The 19526-nt window shown below is 34.4% G+C and overlaps 1 protein-coding gene across 1 annotated transcript in view; it reads right to left on the minus strand.

Annotated features, from left to right (window-relative positions):
• Positions 1-19526, minus strand: part of LOC114239368 (atrial natriuretic peptide receptor 1) — an 87556-nt gene that overhangs the window by 25189 nt on the left and 42841 nt on the right. The window contains exons 8-12 of the mRNA XM_089735432.1: positions 10534-10669; positions 9031-9122; positions 6341-6482; positions 3682-3766; positions 2833-2959 (exon numbers count right to left, since the gene is read on the minus strand). Of these exons, the coding sequence (XP_089591558.1) occupies positions 2833-2959; positions 3682-3766; positions 6341-6482; positions 9031-9122; positions 10534-10669 (582 nt within the window). The remainder of the gene's footprint in view (positions 1-2832; positions 2960-3681; positions 3767-6340; positions 6483-9030; positions 9123-10533; positions 10670-19526) is intronic.

A 19526-nucleotide genomic window follows, 5' to 3' on the forward strand; every position in this document is an offset into this window, starting at 1 on the left:
CGTCCACCCATACAGGCAATAAAAAAAAAAGTTTTAATTTTTAACTGTGTAATCTCTTCATTGAAATATCGTTTAAGCATATTACATAAACATATAAGTTTGAAGAGATTTGTCATCGTGTAAGATCATATTTAGGTATAGTTACACTACTAATACGTCTCGCACGAGATATACAAAGGCATGGCCGGCACACGAAACTACTAAGCCACCTTGGGGAGCAATAAGACTCAGCGAAGATAAATACTGTTTCACCCGAACTGATAGCTGATATACTTGAGCTCTTCTGAACCCTAACCACAGGTGTCGCGACACGGCAAATCCCCAAAAACTGGGGCTTAAAAGTGCTTAAAAGTGTTTAGCATACAAAAATTCACTCGAAATTATCGGCTTATAAAATTGTCTGGAGACTTCTGGAACTCTAATTTGCAAGCTATTTGAATGATTGGATCGTGGAAGTCCTCGGTAATCACTGTTGTTTTAATTCGATTACGTACCACTAATGATTATAGATATAATATTATAATATAACAATTTGATAAAACAACGCGCTCGCCGCATATTTGTGGGTATAAGAAAGATACTAAGATCACTACGAAGATGTATGTTTAGTAAAATTTTCTGATGGCATTTAAACTAACACCCCCAAACAGCTATGATAAGCTTTGCGAATAATAAAGCTTACCTAATAACAATAATGTCGTCTCATCGATTATATGTATTTAGATAAAAGAGTGCGATACATCAGACTCGTCAATATCATGACTGTACGTACATTGACCCTTACAGACGCGTGCCTAATCATAAAAACTGATCAGCTTTGTAAGAGGTCAGCATGTGTGACTTTGGTATATAATATTGGGTAATAAGACTTGATTTTATTTTCTCCAAAAAAGATGTTACTAACAAATAACAAATTTATTCGATAAATATATTTCAATTATTTTCAATGTACATCATCAGGTTTCAGACTCCTAAAATTTCATTTACAAAGGCTTTTGTTTATGAGATTGTATTTCTACGAAAAAACACTGTTATAGGGTCACGGTTTTAAATGCACAACTAATTCTTTTAGTACATATTTAATTATTGTGATGGCGATAGAAACTCGTTGCGAACTTAATTATAAACTTACGATGCAAAACAAACGGGTTCTCATACAAATTTAATTGCATATTTTATATTTCAAATGTCATTGTATTGTATTTTATCTGTGCTTCAGTTTTTTTTTCTTTTTTCATGTAGATCTAAAATGTGAAGTATTTTTTCGCCATTTTACTCCGAAATTTGTATTTTTTTGTTTAATTCAATAAAAGTGTGATTGACACGAGCAGAAAACGACAACACAACAAACGTGTTTGAAAAGGTCTCTTATGTTAAGGTTGGCATTATCTTGACAAATTGTTTTTTATTAGTGTTTGTAAGTAGATGATGAGTGGAGACGATGATGAGTGGAGATGAAGATGAATGGTTACCAGAACCCATTTCACCAATGACGGTGAGATCGAATATTCCATTGTATAACTACTATACCTCTTTTCAAATCTAGCTCTCGAAAAGAAAAATTAACAACGCCTCCGTCTGTAACGCTGCCTAGCATAAGAAGTTGAAAAAGATACGTCATAACACAAGAAAGACAGCGTAAAGCGAAAATCATAACAGGGTTTCAGCGTAATATAATTTCTTCGATGTTCAATAAACCAGCTTATTCAATAAACTATATGTCGTGGTTAACGACTTTTAGTAATATTAAGACGTTGTTTTGACTATTATTTTAAATGATGAAATGTTGTTTTGATAAATATCACAAAATGTAGGGTAGACTCCGTAACGCCACAGTATAAAATGGCGGTACGTGGACAGAGTCGTGGCATTCCGTGTCAGACAGTCATTCAGTCCGTATCAGACGGTCCGTCCGTCTCAGTCAGTGAGTCTCTGGCAGTCAGTCAGTCGGTCTGTCGGTATGTGGAACGAAACTGTCGGTTTACCCTGTCATTGTGAAAGTTGTGTGTGTTGAGTTTCAATAATTATGATTCAAAAGGTTTTATTGACTTTATATAAACTGAGTTCAACCAAATACGAGTGATGACGGAAACTACCGCTTAGCCATTCCTGATACCGCGCCGACATATATATCAATAAAATATTTTGTTATTCTAATAACAAAATTGACAACCCTGTAATAGCACACGGGGAGCGCTCAATTTGTACATAACACAATTACGAAGCAAGTCAATAATTTTAATTAATTAAAAGGCTAACGAACATGTCATTGTTTTGTTTTATTATTGCTGTAATTGCGTAGAATGTTACGGGCGTTGTGTGCTAATGAAATATTCTGTTTGTAATTCTTATTTATTAAATTATATAAAAACAATATTCGCGCAGAAGTAACACTAAAAATACTTGATCTAATTATTATTATAATTGAAAATTGTTGCAACCTCTAAAATATATTGAAGATATATTTTATTATTATTTATTATATTGAAGATAGGTATATTTTAGAGATATATTTATCATGCTCATGCCAACATACAAGAAAGGAGCACGGACGCTGATTCCTACGACTTTCTCAGTTATTTTCAGATGTCAGAGCGCCGCCATCTTTATTGTTTCCAAATAAATTATTAATAATTCTTGTTTTATACGTTAATATTGCGTAGATTTTTGAGAACTCAGTAAGTAAATCGTATATTCTATTATAAATTAACAAGAAAATATTTGAACCTTAAGTATAAAATTAAATACGGCGTATGAGGTTGGAATTTTACACAAGCAACCCGACAGGCTACAGCGGAATATAATTTTGAATAATGAACTTTATCACTTTACCTTAAGGACCTCGTTGATGTTGTGTAAGGCCGGGCTCGCCCCCAGTCCGGTGCCAACTTCGACAAGTACTTCCTCAGGGCGCACCCTCCACGCTATGTTGTTTAACTCTGCGTCGATTCGAGCCTGCCTACTCACGAAATTATATTAATACACAAACGCACCCGTACATTTTGATGGTTATATCTGTGTGCTTAGTACGTTATTTTAACCTTCTCGATATCGTAAAAGTTAACTCCACTAACAGCGCCCCTAGCGGCAAACGTACGCAAACGTTTCCACTCCATACAAATTTGAGTTAACTTTTACGTTAAAAAACTCGCACTAAGCACACTGTGGCTTTTTGTGTATACTTTATGAAACAATCTACTTCGTAAGTTTACACGAACAATTGCGAATCTCGAAACTGTGACCGAAATTCACCCAATACGAATCTATGGCTAGAATAGCTTTTTCACATAACTATGTTTTATACTATTTTAATTTACTATTTTGTCTAGTAATGGACGTCTTGGGGACCGTATCTGAATTTTACTATATTATTGACTGTTGCACCCTTTAACTGGATTACAAGACTAGTTCGCGGCAGATATAGGGAAGGTGGTGGTTCCTACCCGTGCGCCCTGATAAGAAGCCCGATCGCTAGAAGAGAATCTACTAGAAAACTGAATGGTAACAATAAGTGCTGTAACCATACTGAGATTTTAGAACTTAATCTCAAGGTGGGTGGTGCATTTACGTTGTAGATGTTTATGGGCTCCAGTAACCACTTAACACTAGGTGGGCTGTGAGCTCATCCACCCACCTAAGAAAAAAAATCCAATGTATTAATAGTTATAGAATTAAACTTACTTGTATGCTACACACGCAGCCGTAACGGCAAACGTTAAGAACACAGCGAGACCAATGAAACAGTATATTATGACTGTCTGAGCCTCTGTGAGCAGCGTCCAAATATAACATACCACAGTTAAGTATAATAAATATGTAATGCCGTAATCACCGAGCTCAATTCCATTTAACTTTTAACTATTACAAAGACATATAAATTCTAGCTACATAAATAAAGAAATTTATGTTAGATTCTAAGCTATAGATTCTAAATTCAAATGAATTTTGTTTGAAAAATATGGAATTCTATTTTAAAATTGGATTAGAAGTTTTGCGTCATCCACTGTACACATCTTGCGCCGACTTCTCTTCTACTGTTTCGAAAATGAAGACAATTTCTTGGTAGGAAAAAATTCAGTACTCGAGAGGCAGTAAAAATACCATTGAAGAGTTTGTTGGCTCACATATACCTGATTTCTTCAAGCAGAGGATTGAAGAATTATCACGGAGATGCATCAATACCATTGGTGCATATTTTGATGTATAGACGATTTTTTTATAAAGAAAATACTTTAATTCTTTGTGTACCAAATGGTAATTTCGTAGGTAAACACCTAATATATAACTATTGAGCGAATTAATCAAGTCGTCGTGGCCTAAAGGATAAGACGTCCGGTGCATTCGTATTGAGCGATGCAATGGTGTTCGAATCCCGCAGGCGGGTACCAATTTTTCTAATGAAATAAGTACTTAACAAATGTTGACGATTGACTTCCGCGGTGAAGGAATAACATCGTGTAATAAAAATCAAACCCGCAAAATTATAATTTGCGTAATTACTGGTAATAGGACCTCCCGCACGGGTAGGTACCACCACTCTGCCTATTTCTGCCGTGAAACAGTTCAACGTTTCAGTTTGAAGGGTGGGGCAGCCGTTGTATTGTAAAAACTGAGACCTTAGAAGTCATATCTCAAGGTAGGTGGCGGCTTTTAAGTTATGGATGTCTATGGGCTCCGGTAAACTCTTAACACCAGATAGGCTATGAACTCTTCCACCGTTCTGCGCAATAAAAAAAACTTTAAAAAATGACAAGTCATTTATGAAGAAAAAAACCTCATATAATGTTACAAAAATAACTTTAGAACTCTTGTATATTTATAATTCGATTATTCGAAATTCGTTTTTGATTACACTTTATTCCAATCTCGTCGAGTAGTTGCCGACCTCCTTAAGGGATTTAAATTTGACAATGTTTTATCATGATCAAGTATTATAGCAACAACCAAGTTACACGTGGGGCGCTCGAGAATTCAATTTAAAGTTTCGTGTAACTTTTGCACGTTTTAATTGAAATCCATTGTGCAAATGTTACCACTGAATATTTCAGGAAGTGCCCGAATTTGTGAATCCTGATTATCTTTAATTAAATTATCGAAATTCGTCATAAACCTAACAATATTTAGGCATGAAGCTTTGTATTAAAAAAAATCAGTCTAACAATCTAAACAATTATTTCTAATACTATTGGCTGGGTACGCATGTTTCTCTGTACGTATGCTCACGCATCAAGTACCGACGGCAATGCAAAAATTTTATAACTTCGCTTCAATATATTGACCAGTCGATGGTAGATTCTGCGAAGCACTGCTCTTGCTAGGGTCAGCGTTAGTAACACTCCGGCTTGAGCCCCGTGAGCTCACCTACACACGTTAGGGTGAAGCTGAAATAGCCTCTCAAGGCTATCAGCATAGGCAGGAAAAAAAAGCAACGCTATAAAAAAATTGGTTATTTCGATTCTGTTTGATTATGCGCACATCCCACAGTGCCTGAAAACGAAAGTTTTTAACCAGTGCGTCCTACCGGTAATGACTTACGGAGCCAAAACGTGGACACTCACAGTACGGTTGGTCCGTCAGCTCAAAGTCGCTCAGCGAGCCATGGAAAGGGCCATGCTCGGAGTTTCTCTGAAGGATAAAATCCGGAATGAGATTATTCGACAGAGTCAACTAAAGTCAACTAAAGTCATCGACATAGCTCAAAGAGTCAGCAAGCTGAAGTGGCAGTGGGCTGGCCATATATGCCGTAGGACTGACGATCGCTGGAGCAGACGGGTTCTCGAGTGGAGACCGCGCAGCGGAAGACGTAACGTGGGACGCCCCCTGGCTAGGTGGTGCGATGACCTCCGCACGGTGGCCGGCAAGAAGTGGATGAGGAGAGCCGCAGACCGGGCTCAGTGGTGTGGATTGGGAGAGGCATATGTCCAGCAGTGGACTACTGTGGGCTGTTGATGATGATGATGATGCGTGATTTTTCTTGTTTTTAAACTTCATTTACTTTTAAATGCTATTTTATTCTACACTGATTGATATTTTAAGTGCATAGGTGATTTTGTTTTTTGTTTATTACATTTTCACGTCGTAACTGATAATCTAGAGTTTTACATAAAAAAAAAGGGATACAAAGAGAACATAACGTACCGTTCATCTAGAAAATAAGTAGCGCGTGTAATGGTTGTCATATTCTATGAAGCAACTTATAACTTATAACTTGCACAGCTTTTTTTATTTAACAAAAAAAAATATAAATTTTAATAGAAAAATATTTATTTTTATTTTTCCAACCTTTGTACAGGGTAGGATTTAAAGGACAAATTGATATAATATATCTTTTTTTAATTACCTCCCTGACACGTAGGATCGGTGCCCAAAAACCCGCATCTTGGAGTGTCAGGCGGTGGTCCACGCCTACCTCCCGGCCAGTGGATGGCCTTACCAGGTACCGGCTTGTAGCTACTGTTCAGACCGTGGTAGAACGCCACAACCTAGGGAGCATTTAAAAAGCATTTATATTTCCTCAATATTATCTATGGAAACATATTGAATATACACGGATATACATATAAGTATGAATGTGTTTATTTATAGTTGAAAACTTATACACTTTTAAGCTCTTTCGTTTCTGCGTACTGTTATGGGAATTCTCTCTGAGGTCGTTTTAAAAAAGGAAACTCTCAGGATACAACTATTTATTGGATTTTAAGCAATATGGATAATGACTCTCAGAGCAATCCCGGCAGCCGCACCCGTACTCTAACACAGTTCACAGTCTACTGATTGTTCTCCGGTCTCCTATGGAATCTCTACCTCGGACCGTCTAGTCAGCGGTTCGAGGGTATCAGCAGGTTAAGTTTCGGTACAGATATATAACAGTACCTTTTATGGTTTGCTGAAAGAAATCGCATTTATGTATCAATCTCGCCTTTGTATTACATAAGCCGTATTTAATATTAAAGAAATGAGAAACTTAATTAATCTTCTGTGTACAGTAAGCAATGACTAAAAATTATAATAAAAGACTCTCTACGTTTCTGGGAACAACTAATAATAACAATAAATTCTAGAACCTTCTACATAAATTTGCGTAAAATGCTTCGTCGAGCTTATAATTAATTAGCTTACTTCAATAATATCATTAGACATTCAAAGACATTACAACTTATTATTCTTACGCTAAAACTCGTTGAATATACTCGTAGTCGTATATGAACTTTATTTACAATAATATTCAATGGAAGAATAATATTTGATTAAGTATATCAAAACCTATTTTTTATTTTATTGTGTAAATGAGTGACTGAGCTCACAGCCTACCTAGTGCGAAGTGGTTACCGGAGCTGATGCAAATTAGAAGTGAAATCTTACTTGTGTTTTGAGACATCTCAATTGTGTAATATAACATTTGTTACATCGCGGCTGGAATATACAGGACGGCGGTACCCACCCGTGCGAGCTAACAATATACTATTATAACAATATAATAATATAGCATAAGTAAAATCTTCGATTTGAAATTTCACCGTGTCTAAATAAATAAATAATAACCAAAAAAAAAAAAACAAAAAAAAAGTATTTTCCAAATTTCCACAATCACAGCATTCATTATATTGTATAAAACAAGAACGAATTGACTGAATAAATTTAGAAAAATCATTTTTATTGCGTCTACCAAAAATCACTATCGAGCAGAATTTCTTGAATTTAGTGGCTCGTAAATTCTGAAGTCCCGTGGTGAGCTGCAAAGTCTGCGATAAACAACTGCGTGTTATTGATTGAGCACTAAAGAATGAACATTTTTCAGATCACAGTCGGTCGCAATAAAAACGGTTCGAAGTAGTGAACTGAGCTCTGATGACGTGGTCAATGGTAAGATGACGGCTTCACCTTGTACAATTTCTCAGGGCACCCGTGTAACATTCAGAAAGTATAACAAATATTCCAATAACCCAATCTCAAGCACCAAATTACGAGTACAAAGAGGATTCAATTTTATTTGCTTCTAGACGATTTTCCACGAAGCACTTCATTCCTATGTACATTTTCATTGCGTTATACTATACGGCTGCTTCAATATTATACTACTATATATTCTAATTAACTTTTCTACTACTATCAAAAATTTAGAACAACAAAATTCTTTCAGTTATGTAATTGTTCCTCACAGCGTTTAATGTTGTAATTTTATCATTGTTTTATTTTTATATCCGATATATCCTACTACTCACTATTAACACAATATTTTCATCAAATAGGTATCAATTTAGGTATTTAAAACACCGGTTTCATAAATAAAATGAACGCACTACGAAACGAACGTACCTGATTAGTATACTACTAGCGACCCGCCCTCGCTTCGCTTCGGAAACATTAAAACACAAATGAAACAAAAAAAAAAAAAATTAAAAAAAAAAAAAAAGTAGCCTATGTTCATCAGGGACAATGTCGGCTTCTAATGGAAAAAGAATTTTTCAAATCGGTCCAGTAGTTTCGGAGCCTATTCGAAACAAACAAACAAACAAATCTTTCCTCTTTATAATATTAGTATATATTCACGTAACTCAAACGAACTATTTGCGACTTATATTTTAGAAATATTGAAAAGCAGTTATTATGGATATAATAACTATTATTATGGATATAAGAACTGTTTTCAATAGATATTTCTCACGCATAAAACAAACAAACAAAAACTGGGCCATTAGAGCCGTTGTTTTTGACAGTATTTACTTTCCCATAATAAAAAGGAGTAGAGAGTTGATCTAATTAACACTTGGTCTTTAGGTGGTAGGACCTCTTGTACCCCGCGCGGGTAGGTACCACCACCCTACCTATTTCTGCCGTGAAGCAGTAATGCGTTTCGGTTTGAAGGGTGGGGCAGCCGTTGTAACTATACAGAGATCTTAGAACAATATATCTCGAGGTGGGTGGCGCATTTACGTTGTAGATATCCATGGGCTCCAGTAACCACTTAACGCCAGGTGGGCTGTGAGCTCGTCCACCCATGTAAGCAATATGAAAAAAAAAAATACTCACCTCAAATTTCCCGGTGACCGGATCCAAATCCAAAATCGCGTAGTCAGCATCTCTGTCGCCTACTTTATCTATACGGACGTGCCCAGTGATGCCTATTACAATATTAATAAAATTCATTTATTCAATATTCAACTTGGTTCGGAAAAATGTATTTCCGTTCTAAATTCTCAGACTGACAGCTGAGACTTCGGTTTGGCTTTGAAGTCACAAGCACATATCCTTCTTAAGTAATATACTAGATGATGACCGAGCTTTGCTAGGTTTTTTTTTTGATAACGCCATCTTGCTGTGTCTTTAAAGCGGTTAGTTGCACTCAATTAAGAAAAATAGTATTATTATTCGTCAATAGATGTCGGGAAGAGTTGATTATTGAAAACACGAATAAAACAACATTTTCTGAAAATGAATCGTAGCTAGATCGATTTATCTCCCTCCGAAATCCCCTGTATACTAAATTTTATGAAAATCGTTGGAGCCGTTTTCGAGATTCAGATTATATACATATATATTAATATACAAGAATTACTCGTTTAAAGGTATAAGATTTATATTAATATTTTGTGTTCGACATAAGCTTAGTAAAGATAACCCTCCGATAACACTATATTTTAGAACACGGTTCCATTCTAACACAAAAAGAAAAAAATCCCCGAAACCCTCTTAAAATACAGTACTTCTAGAAAACGATAACAAGATTTTTATTTGTTTAAAATTAATTAGAAAATTACAGTATAAACTATGGGAATCACCCTAAATTTTAATGCTTACTTTTTATGTATAATCGGTTAAATATTACATACAGGCATAGTTGAGATGTGTCATTCAGAAATATTACACTCCCTTTTGTACTGGCTTCTAGTCCCATATAACACGGTTTTGCATAACATGGGACTTTGTAAGAACGTATCCACCGTGTTATAGAAGGGTTCTATGCGTTTAATAAACCAATATATAAATCGTTACTTATAAAAACCATTATTATTAAATAACAACAGCGAATTTTAATAATAAAAATATACGTAATTAAAATGACTTTTACGGCTTAGTGTTACGTGACGAGTAGTATACTCATCACGTAACTTGACGAGTATACTAAAACATCTATGATCCTATGTCGATGTTCCTGCAAAACATAAACTTGTTTTATTGATGGTAGGACGTCTTGTGAGTTCGCACGGGTAGGTACCCCCGCCCTGCCTGTTTCTGCCGTGCAGCAGTAATGCGTTTCGGTTTGAACGGTGGGGCAGCCGTTGTAACTATACTGAGACCTTAGAACTCATATCTCAAGGTGGATGGCCGCATTTACGTTGTAAATGTCTGTAGGCTCCGGTAACCATTTAACACCAGGTGGGCTGTGAACTCGTCCACCCATCTAAGCAATAAATAAGAAATAAAAATAAAAAACTTGTTTAACCATCGTTCGGTCCCACAAGAAATATTACTTTTCCCCGGGATACAGTAGAATATCCGGCTGCTACCCTATAAAGAATGCGGGATTCGTACCATAAAAATCCCGGCCCCACATACGCCGAGTTATATTCCTTCCGTCTCGGATGTCTCCGCCTTCAGTCAATGTCTCGTTCAGGGCCATCCCGAGTAGATACACGCCGTCGTAAAACGCACCGATGAAGAAATTCACCTATGGATAAAAAAAAAAACTGGCGTTCACTGAACTATCAAAATTCGACCATAATCCTAAAGTCGTAAGACCTATAATAGATTTAGGTTCATTTTACGTTTATATCACTTTTGTTTTGTTACTGACATTTTAAAGAAAAAAAAACAGATCTCTAAAAGAAACAAGACAAGCAAAGGATTAGGTAATTATTAATTGACTGTTCTATCTTAAATATGACATGTAACCTACTTAAAGAAATACACCAAGGTTAGAAAAAATAAGGGCAATCCGACGCTCGGTATCCCATTAGCACTCTTTACAGTAGTTACGAGTCTCCCATTATTGATAACAGTAGAAATAATGGCAAAAGCAATGGCCACCGACATAATATCTAGGGATATTAGGGTCTTAGAGCAGCTCATATAATTTTACGCGAATGTATTATGTATATTTTAATACACATTCGAAGTTTCTGAACTCGTCTAATACCGTAAATACATAAATTTCTGAATCCGACCGAAGCCGCACCTTCATTACGAAGCGAACAAAGAATTTCAAGCATAGAACTCCGAAACCGATCTCTTCCGACATTTATAAACAATAAAAAAACAAAAAGTCTATTCTTACTTTTCAGCTGTCAAAATAGACAGGTGAGGAGAAGTGATTATCGTAAACAAAAAGAAATCCACTTCAAACGATCGCCAGCAGCAATTCTTATCAAATTTCTTTTCGTCAAATTTCAAATAAACATTGACGCAGTGAATGTTTTTTTAAGCGTGCTCAATCAAAATATGAACATTAGAATTTTATTGTAAAATTGTAATGGTAACACCTAAGTCCTACTAAGTTGCTAATTTTAAGATTTGCTCTTGGCAACCCTCTCTTCCGTTCTTGTCTTTTAGCCTCGTGCATGGCAAATTGTAATTAAATTATAATAAAATTAGAATAAGCGCGAATGTTCATTTTGCAAGCCCGTATTTTATTTACACAAGAATGAATCACATTTTGAATGATAACTGTAGTAAAAGACGTTATATAAACAGTATAGTAAAGTTCGGTTAAATTCCCAAAAACATACCATTTCATTCACTGAAAATACCAGCTACTTTTTTCTTTGCAGCTGAAAAATGTTTCCGAAACAAAAGAATTAAAAGAGAATCCAAGAAGTGATTATAGATTATCGCGGAAACCTCGACCCAAATGACCTTAATGATAATCGCTTCAGAAGTTCGGTTTTGATTACAAAAAAAAACTCTTAATTTATCCATTAAAGGGCAGAATTTACGAATCTTTCAAGGTTTAAGTTTGTTTATTCCAAGCCCTCGATCTGTTCACAAAGCTAATCCGCCTTCGGGCACCAACGATAAAAACGATTGCTTCTAATCCTTTAAGCCCTCTAGCTTTTATGCGAAAAGTTGTATAAAATGTAGATTAAACTAACGACAGTAATAAATAGTGCATCATGGAAGATATATTATTATGACAATGTGGCTCTTGGCGCTCTCCCGTCGCTTGTTCTAATTGAATTTATGTTCAGACTACGGAGAAAGAGATAATTTAAGACCTTTACGAGCCTTTAAAACATTAAATGAATTTTAATTTTCTTTGTGAGACCTTGTAATGTCTCAGAGAAAATTCGATCAACATCATAATTATTTTCTTTAGGTTTTCCAGTATAATATAATAAATGAATAATAAATTGTATTATTTCATAATTAACACAAATATATGGCACTTTTGTTCGCAATCATTTTGGCGATGAAAAATAAAGAAGCGTTACGAACATAAAACCGCACGCTAAGTATTAGAATTTATATTCTTACAACACATTTTATAAAGCAGTACAGTTGTGCTTAGTGCGAGTTTTGTAACGTTCTCACTAGCGAGCCAGTTTGCTCAAATTTGTATGCAATTGGAACAGCGCCCCTAGCGGCAAACGTACTCGGTGTTATTTTGTGAGTGCGAGTTCATATTAACGTTGTGATCTCGTAACCGAGTAATTTTACCGAAATGAGTACTACGAATGACATTTGTGCGAGTGCGTGTTACAAATGAGTGGATTTTAACGTTTCGATCGAGTATTTCTTTAGTAGTTTTATTTTTCCAACTAGAGAGGCAAAAATATCATGCCATAGAGCCTAATCTTTTTTTATGAAAAATGATAATATGGAGTGAAATGGATTTGATTAATTTTAAGCATTAATCAATTGGCATGGAATGAAATGAAATGAGATCAGATAATATGGGATAAAATATAATCTCTGCAAAATGCTGATTATATACTGAGATTTTTTTCAGTGGACCTTTTCGAAGACTTCGAGAAGCTACGTCCAGCGGTTTTGTTTAATTTTTTTTAATTTTCGCACTTTCACAGATACTAAGCAGTTAATAAACCAACGTTACTTTGTTATTGCACAGATGGGTGGACGAGCTCCCGGCCCACCTAATCTTAAGTGGTTACCGGAGCCCATAGACATCTACAACGCAAATGCCGCCTCCCACCTTGAGATATTAGTTCTAAGGTCTCAGTATAGTTACAACGGTTGTCCCACCCTTCAAACCGAAACGCATTACTGCTTCACGGCAAAAATAGGCAGGGTGGTGATACCTACCCGTGCGGACTCACAAGACGTCCTACCACCAGTAATTACAAAAATTAATTTTGCGGGTTTGATTTTTATTACATGATGCTATTCCTTTACAGTGAAAGTCAATCGTAAACATTTGATAAGTACGTATTTCATTAGAAAAATTGATACCCGCCGGCGGGATTAGAACACCGGTGCATTGTAAGATACGAATACACCGGACGCCTTAACCTTTAGGCCAGGACGGTCTCAAAATTACACTTATACACGAAGAAATATTAAATACGCATTAACTAAGAAACATTAAATAGACAAAATAAAACAATTCACACAATTTAGCTCCTCGCGGTCCCTCCAAAATGTCTTTTCATCTTTTTTTCCTAGTTGTTCAATTGTAAATGAATAAATCAAAATCAAATCGAGTTTACGTTCTATACGGTGAAAAATGAAGAATTGTGAGTGTGAGTTGAGATATGCTACTCGCTTCGCAGGGCGTTTATTCACCGAGAGCAGCAATAATATTATTTCTCGTATATTGGTAGCACGTGATGTTTTGGCATTAGACCGTCTAAATGAAATACAACGCATTTTAACAGCATTTTAATGGGAACCGACTACTTTCAAAATTATTCGGGTAATGTCACGTGTTCAATACTATTTTGTACCTTTAGAATTAAAGTGGCTCAACCCAAAATTCTTAGTTTCTGGTAAACTTCAATATTGTAATACAATAATTGTATTTTTTTAGTTTTTCGGTTTAAACACTTTAAGGCATGCCATTTTATTTGAAAAAGACAGAAAGAGTACTTTGTCCTTTTCTAGACTAAAAGAGACTGTTTAATTTTATAAGCTGATAGAATAATATAGAAAAGAATAATAGGATACCCTCTAATCGTCACATTGGAAAAAGGTATGGCTTTATCATTTAAATTATTTTTTATTGCACTTATAAAACTAATTTAATTTACAATATGTAACTACATATATCTATAACTAATCCGTACTTGTCAAATTCCTCATAAATTGTCAATATTCTTAATAAAATTCCTATTAATAATATACAAGTGCAAATGTTGAGCTGCTTGCCAGAAATGATATAATAGTGTTTTGTTTTTTTGTTGTTTCCTTGTAGGCTGCCTGTAATAATCTAAATCTGTGTGAAAGGCAATAAATGATTTTATTATTATCTACTAATGGTAGTCCAGTGGTCGAAATTTGACCATAATTTATTTAAATTTTAAGTTTGAACATTATTATAGTTTTATTGTCACCTTTCTATTATCATCATTTCTATAATAATCATTGCTCTATGTCGCCAAGGCTACATTATAGAAAAATAATATTAAAGACAAAAAATATTAATCTATTCTCAATTTGACCACAGATTGATAAATCAATAAACAAAAAAAGTATAAATGCATGTGTGTGTGTGTGTGTGTCAAATACATGGTAATGTGTGTAAGGTTTTTTTATTCATTTAGTTTATTTTTTTATTGTTTATGCACAATTAAAAAAAAAATTAGCAATCTGCACTACTTCTCTATATTCTCTATGAGTGTGGGAAATTTCATACTTCTCCGTCCGCGCAATTTTCGTAAAAAGGAGTCCAACATTTTTGCTGCACGTATTACCTACTTAAAATGTAGGTTCTTAATAATAATACATAAGTGTTTTGAAATATAAAACTAATCTTAAATTTTTTAGTTATACCACTTCCATTCTAAGGGTGCAATTTCGTAAACAAACTTTGCCGTAATGGCGTAACCTTTAAAATACACGAAAACTGCCCAGCATAAACATATTTTTTTAGTAACTTTAATAGAAGTATTAGAATTAGAAGTTTATTATAGAATTTATTTAATTGTAATTACATATTTAGACATACTTAACATAATTAATCTTGGAATAGGTAATTATTTCAGCTTTTTTTAATTAAAGAAATTATGTTTTACATAGGTTTAATCTTTTACCCGTTGAACGTTTATAAAATGATTGTATTTACGGTAATAGTGTTGATGATCTTCATTAGGTGGCCCAAATATACTAAAATTATTACGAGCATCCATCCTTATTTATAAATGTGTAAAGAAGCAAAATTATTATTACATTGTTCAAATTTCTATATAATTTATAAATATAAATCTGTACGTATGTACCTGTAAATATGTATATTGCGCGCGTGTGTGTGTGTGTGCGCGTGTGTATGTGCGTGTGTGTATATATTTCTATAATAGATAGATACACAGTGTGCAATTCATTTCGAAATTATTCTTGCCCATCTAATGGTTGTCTGGAAGAGATCACTCTTAGCGATAAGACCAAGAAAAAATGTTTCACAATATTTATTCATTTTGTGTACAATAAAGAATACTCTTTCACTGGTGGTAGGACCTCTTGGGAGTCCACACGGGTAGGTACCACCACCCCGCCTATTTCCGCCGTGAAGCAATAATGCGTTTCGGTTCGAAGGGTGGGGTAGCCGTTGTAACTATACTGAGACCTTAGAACTTATATCTCGAGGTGGGTGGCGCATTTACGTTGTAGATGTCTATGGGCTCCAGTAACCACTTAACATCAGGTGGGCTGTGAGCTCGTCCATCCATCTAAGCAATAAATAAAAAAAAACTCTATCTCGCTCTCTCTCTCTCATCAAACAACTCTTTAAAAAAAAGCAATGATTTAATAAGAATTAAATGAAAAAGCAAAGAATTAATATATTATAACTAGCTAGACGTCTATAAAATTTTCTAACCGAAAAAATATATGTGTATAAACCATTAGAATAGATAAAACCTTAAAAAACAACATTATTATTAAAAACGAAAGAAAAAATCTTGATATTGTATTGGTTTCACGGCAAAATTTTTAGTGACTACTTAACTTGCTTGAAAGTGAAGAAATACTCTCAAAATCCATTAATTTGTAACTCGCACTCGCACATACAATAATCGAGAGGCTCACTTCGGTAAAGCTATTCGATACATGAGACAGCAACATAAACAAACCTTCTCTCTCCCACAAAATGAGATTCATAAGCTTACCACTAGGTGGCACTGATACAAACTCACACAAATTAAACATAACATTAACATCGACTGAGTAATTAAAAAAACTCGCACTAAGCACAGGTACATTACCCATTACCCGACTAATTATAAATATCGTTAGAAAGCTTGGCATTTCAATTAAACGCTTTAAAAAAAAACTTGCATGCTACCAATATAAAAGAAAAAATTATTGCTTCTAAAGATGAATAAACGTCCTGCAAATCGAGTAACTCGCACTCAGAGCTCCGCACGTTTCACCGTGAAGAGCGTACACTCGATGCGAGTCATTCGATTCGATTTTTGAAACTCGCACTAAGCCTAAGTGTGCTTAGTGCGAGTTTTGTAACGCTCTCGATAGCGAGCCAGTTTGCTCAAATTTGTATGCAATTGGAACAGCGCCCCTGGCGGCAAACGTACCCGGTGTTATTTTGTGAGTGCGAGTTCATATTAACGTTGTGATCTCGTAACCGAGTAATTTTACCGAAATGAGTACCACGAATGACATTTGTGCGAGTGCGTGTTACAAATTAGTGGGTTTTAACGTTTCGATCGAGTATTTCTTTAGTAGTTCTATTTTTCCAACTAGAGAGGCAAAAGTATCATGCCATAAAGCCTAATCTTTTCTTATGAAAAATGATAATATGGAGTGAAATGGATTTGATTAATTTGAAGCATTAATCAATTGGCATGGAATGAAATGAAATGAGATCAGATAATATGGGATAAAATATAATCTCTGCAAAATGCTCATTATATACTGAGATTTTTTTCAGTGGACCTTTTCGAAGACTTCGAGAAGCTACGTCCAGCGGTTTTGTTTAATTTTTTTTAATTTTCGCACTTTCACACATACTAAACAGTTAATAAACCCACGTTACTTTGTTATTGCATAGATGGGTGGACGAGCTCCCGGCCCACCTAATCTTAAGTGGTTACCGGAGCCCATAGACATCTACAACGCAAATGCCGCCTCCCACCTTGAGATATTAGTTCTAAGGTCTCAATATAGTTACAACGGTTGTCCCACCCTTCAAACCGAAACGCATTACTGCTTCACGGCAAAAATAGGCAGGGTGGTGATACCTACCCGTGCGGACCCACAAGACGTCCTACCACCAGTAATTACAAAAATTAATTTTGCGGGTTTGATTTTTATTACATGATGCTATTCCTTTACAGTGAAAGTCAATCGTAAACATTTGATAAGTACGTATTTCATTAGAAAAATTGATACCCGCCGGCTGGATTAGAACACCGGTGCATTGCAAGATACGAATACACCGGACGCCTTAACCTTTAGGCCAGGACGGTCTCAAAATTACACTTATACACGAAGAAATATTAAATACGCATTAACTAAGAAACATTAAATAGACAAAATAAAACAATTCACACAATTTAGCTCCTCGCGGTCCCTCCAAAATGTCTTTTCATCTTTTTTTCCTAGTTGTTCAATTGTAAATGAATAAATCAAAATCAAATCGAGTTTACGTTCTATACGGTGAAAAATGAAGAATTGTGAGTGTGAGTTGAGATATGCTACTCGCTTCGCAAGGCGTTTATTCACCGAGAGCAGCAATAATATTATTTCTCGTATATTGGTAGCACGTGATGTTTTGGCATTAGACCGTCTAAATGAAATACAACGCATTTTAACAGCATTTTAATGGGAACCGACTACTTTTAAAATTATTCGGGTAATGTCACGTGTTCAATACTATTTTGTACCCTTAGAATTAAAGTGGCTCAACCCAAAATTCTTAGTTTCTGGTAAACTGTAATATTGTAATACAATAATTGTATTTTTTTAGTTTTTCGGTTTAAACACTTTAAGGCATGCCATTTTATTTGAAAAAGACAGAAAGAGTACTTTGTCCTTTTCTAGACTAAAAGAGACTGTTTAATTTTATAAGCTGATAGAATAATATAGAAAAGAATAATAGGATACCCTCTAATCGTCACATTGGAAAAAGGTATGGCTTTATCATTTTATCATCTAATTTTTTTTTTAATGCATTTATAAAACTAATTTAATTTACAGTATGTAAATACATATATCTATAACTAATCCGTACTTGTCAAATTCCTCATAAATTGTCAATATTCTTAATAAAATTCCTATTAATAATATACAAGTGCAAATGTTGAGCTGCTTGCCAGAAATGATATAATAGTGTTTTGTTTTTTTGTTGTTTCCTTGTAGGCTGCCTGTAATAATCTAGATCTGTGTGAAAGGCAATAAATGATTTTATTATTATCTACTAATGGTAGTCCAGTGGTCGAAATTTGACCATAATTTATTTAAATTTTAAGTTTGAACATTATTATAGTTCTATTGTCACCTTTCTATTATCATCATTTCTATAATAATCATTGCTCTATGTCGCCAAGGCTACATTATAGAAAAATAATATTAAAGACAAAAAATATTAATCTATTCTCAATTTGACCACAGATTGATAAATCAATAAACAAAAAAAGTATAAATGCATGTGTGTGTGTGTGTGTGTCAAATACATGGTAATGTGTGTAAGGCTTTTTTATTCATTTAGTTTATTTTTTATTGTTTATGCACAATTAAAAAAAAAAAATCTCTATATTCTCTATAAGTGTGGGAAATTTCATACTTCTCCGTCCGCGCAATTTTTGTAAAAAGGAGTACAACATTTTTGCTTCACGTATTACCTACTTAAAATGTAGGTTCTTAATAATAATACATAAGTGTTTTGAAATATAAAACTAATCTTAAATTTTTTAGTTATACCACTTCCATTCTAAGGGTGCAATTTCGTAAACAAACTTTGCCGTAATGGCGTAACCTTTAAAATACACGGAAACTGCCCAGCATAAACATATTTTTTTAGTAACTTTAATAGAAGTATTAGAATTAGAAGTTTATTATATAATTTATTTAATTGTAATTACATATTTAGACATACTTAGCATAATTAATCTTGAAATAGGTAATTATTTCAGCTTTTTTTAATTAAAGAAATTATGTTTTACATAGGTTTAATCATTTACCCGTTGAACGTTTATAAAATGATTGTATTTACGGTAATAGTGTTGATGATCTTCATTAGGTGGCCCAAATATACTAAAATTATTACGAGCATCCATCCTTATTTATAAATGTGTAAAGAAGCAAAATTATTATTACATTGTTCAAATTTCTATATAATTTATAAATATAAATCTGTACGTATGTACCTCTAAATATGTATATTGCGCGCGCGTGTGTGT

This window comes from Bombyx mandarina, chromosome 19 (genome assembly GCF_030267445.1).
Source record: "Bombyx mandarina strain Sakado chromosome 19, ASM3026744v2".
NCBI lineage: Eukaryota > Metazoa > Arthropoda > Insecta > Lepidoptera > Bombycidae > Bombyx > Bombyx mandarina.